This window comes from Rosa chinensis, chromosome 2 (genome assembly GCF_002994745.2).
Source record: "Rosa chinensis cultivar Old Blush chromosome 2, RchiOBHm-V2, whole genome shotgun sequence".
Taxonomy (NCBI): Eukaryota; Viridiplantae; Streptophyta; class Magnoliopsida; order Rosales; family Rosaceae; genus Rosa; species Rosa chinensis.
In genome coordinates, this window is record NC_037089.1 from 55,480,447 (window position 1) to 55,483,538 (window position 3,092).

The 3,092-nt window shown below is 36.4% G+C and overlaps 1 protein-coding gene across 1 annotated transcript; it reads right to left on the minus strand.

The window, feature by feature from the left end:
* Positions 1-2,890, minus strand: LOC112185089 (coatomer subunit beta'-1). The gene is made up of 10 exons (XM_024323300.2): positions 2,793-2,890; positions 2,297-2,317; positions 2,133-2,194; positions 1,886-1,940; positions 1,754-1,790; positions 1,315-1,640; positions 1,070-1,201; positions 793-941; positions 607-675; positions 1-371 (listed from the first exon to the last, which is right to left on the minus strand). The coding sequence occupies exons 1-10, from the start codon at positions 2,793-2,795 to the stop codon at positions 314-316; spliced, it is 912 nt and encodes a 303-aa protein (XP_024179068.1). The 5' UTR covers positions 2,796-2,890; the 3' UTR covers positions 1-313.
* Between the last annotated feature and the right edge of the window lie 202 nt (positions 2,891-3,092).

The window sequence follows — 3,092 nt, forward strand, 5'->3', positions numbered from 1 at the left end:
TGCCACAACAGAAACAAAGTTCATTCCTTTTATATAAAACAGAAATAGCAGAAACAGTACAACTAGTCTTCAGGGAGATAGTTCCTGCTGGGAAGTATTACAAAGCATGCACAACCAAATTACATATAAATATTCCTTGCAAGGAAACTTCTATTGGCCACATAGGAATATTCCTTCAGTAGGGTTACATAGATACCATACAACATTACAACCTCACTTTAAATTTCTTCAGAGCCGACGGTATAAATTACAGCATATGAGGTCTTTTATTTCATTACTTTGCTTCTCATGATGCTTGGAGGTCCACAAAATGTCAAGCAGAAGCATTCATTTTGACTATAGTGGTTCCATTGTCAAAACCAAATGCAACCCTGTAAGCAGAATTGAAGAAGCAACTACTCAATTTATGTAGACTTATATATACTGATAAAACAATAAGCCACTTATAGCAAATTCTGAGAAGCTAAGAGCAACAAATAAAGCGATTAAGCCAATCCTGTCATATTAATTAACTTGTTTTCTATATTAAACAGCTCCTTAAAAGTCCCTCTATTTCATAGTCTAAACCCTAAATCAAAAACCCACAGAAAGAAGAAAGAAACTTACTTGTATGATCCTTTCTTGTGTCCAATGGCCCAAACTCTTTCAAGACCATAGTTCAGTTTGTGCTCTAGACTGTGAAGCAATGAGAATTGTTTACGAAATCAGCCAAGCATCACAAAGCTTTCACTATATGATAATACAACTATAGAATTTTTGCAATGTAAGCATTTTGAATAGAAAAGTATTTACCTAAATGTGGTTGCATTCCATATATGAACAGTCCCATCCTCAGAAGTTGTAATTATTATGGGAAGCTCAGGATGTACACTCACAGTTGTTACATTGTTCTCATGACCTTCTAGAGTTTGCACACAACTTGTAGTTTCATAGTCCCATACCTGTTATTATTTAATTTATCAAAAGATAATCAGCTTAGGGGGGCTTACAGACACACAGTAGAACAACTTCGTGTTTAGCCAAATCGAAGGCTGATACTGAAAAAAAGATTATCAATTAGGTCACAAACCTTGGCAGTGAAGTCATCAGAACCACTTAACAGGTAAGTCTTATCGCTGTGAACGAAATAATCAACACAATTCACTCCTTTTGAGTGGCCTTGTAATGTAAAATTTGGGGCAGATGAGCCAATGTTCCATGTCTACGAAAAGAGACATTGTAAAAGTGTAAGTGACAGGTAAACAGGTATTGAGACCAAAGATGCAGTACTTGATAAACTAGTTTGCAACAAGATAAGCCTTGCAACAACAATACCTTAATGGTTCCATCGAGAGACGCACTAGCAAAACTATTGGTGTCTTTCGGATTGAAAGCCACTTGCATCACATAGTGGGAATGCCCCTCAAAGACCTGAGTGCATTCCCAGTCCTTCTCCCAGTCCCAAAGCTTTATAACCTTGTCATCAGAACATGACAGTAGATATGGTAGAGTTGGATGGACAGTGACACTCCTGATATAATCAGTATGTGCTTCATACTCTTTGATCTTTTCCATGGTATTGTAGTTGTATACGCGAATGAACTTGTCATCAGCCCCAGTTATAATCCAGTGTTTGCGAGCTACAAACTTTACTGATCTGACTGTAAGCACATAAACAAATGATAAAATTAAGAGATCTTTCATTGAGAGAAATGCAGCATGCCACTAAGAAGAAATGAAAGCAACTTAACTAAAACAAAATGCTGTTATGTACCTGGTGACTCAGTGACTTTGATGGACTTCTCCAGGGTCTGTGCAGTTACATTAAGTTAGTCCATGTGACAGAATAAATAAAAGCGTGAGAATCCAAATTGGGTTAAATAAATGAAGTGCAAGATGGATTTACCTGTGATTGGTAGTTCCAGATACAAATAGTTCCTGAATACAAACTTGCTAGCATCCTGCATAGAATTTATCAAGCAGTATGCTTCGGTTATATGTAGTGGGAAATATAAATTGATTTTCGACACTAAAGTATAAAAGGAACCAGCAGTGACAAACACAGGTTTGAAAATCAAAGTTTCGGAGATCGATGCAGAAGATCGATCACATAACAGAATTGCCTGTAGATGGCCAGATAGGTGTTTACGTACCATGGCTCAGTTGGATGCAGATCCACAGACTTCACTCTTTCTGAGGTTTGAGCAAATTCTTTCTGAAGAAGAAATTAAACTGTTAATAGTTTGGAGTGAATATTGAAGCATATATAGACTTTTTTCCCATAGAAACAAGACTAAGACAAGATGAAGAACCATACCTCAATAGTTAGTGAAGGCGCCTGCTCCCACACCAAATGCAGAAACCAGCAAACAAGTAGAAATTTGTCAGTCCAATATTAAAATCAAAATGAAAGCGTTTATACTACTAGTTAATTAGCTAAATAAATCCCCGGTAACCCTATTTATTTGTGATTAGTCTTAATGTGTACCTTATGAGATGCCTTTTTTACTATATGAATTTAGTCAACGATACTCCAAAAGGAGGAAAAAAAAAGTGCTCCACTTCACAGATGCATCATTATACAGAGCAAATAGTGGATCACGTTCTATTAGACAACAAGTCAACAATGACCCCAAAAACTCTATCTTCAAGGTAATTCTAACAATGTATATATATTAAGATAACTAATACTTATATCTTCGTGTTGGCCCCTCCCATAAAAATCTCAAAAGAAAACTCATTAACAAGAAGTTCCCTGAGAATACAACGTGAATTCTCACAGGTGAGGACAACATGGAGACTCATAGACTTACCATTTTTAGTGAATAGCACAGAGATTATGTGATGATAGAATGTATGAAATTGCTGGGGACGTTGGGATGATATTGCAGATATGAGGCATAGCCTCTTTTTTATACCCATCGGAAATGGGAAGCTTATCGATTAAGGGAAGTCTTCATGTCATTATATTTCAACAATGTTGAAGAGTCAGGACTCTTCCCTATGTTGTCATCAAATATGTTAGATGCCGTCCATTCACATGGTTAACTATATAGACGGTCAAGATCGAGCTTCATTACTAAACATTTACTTTGACTTTGTCCTCCTATCTT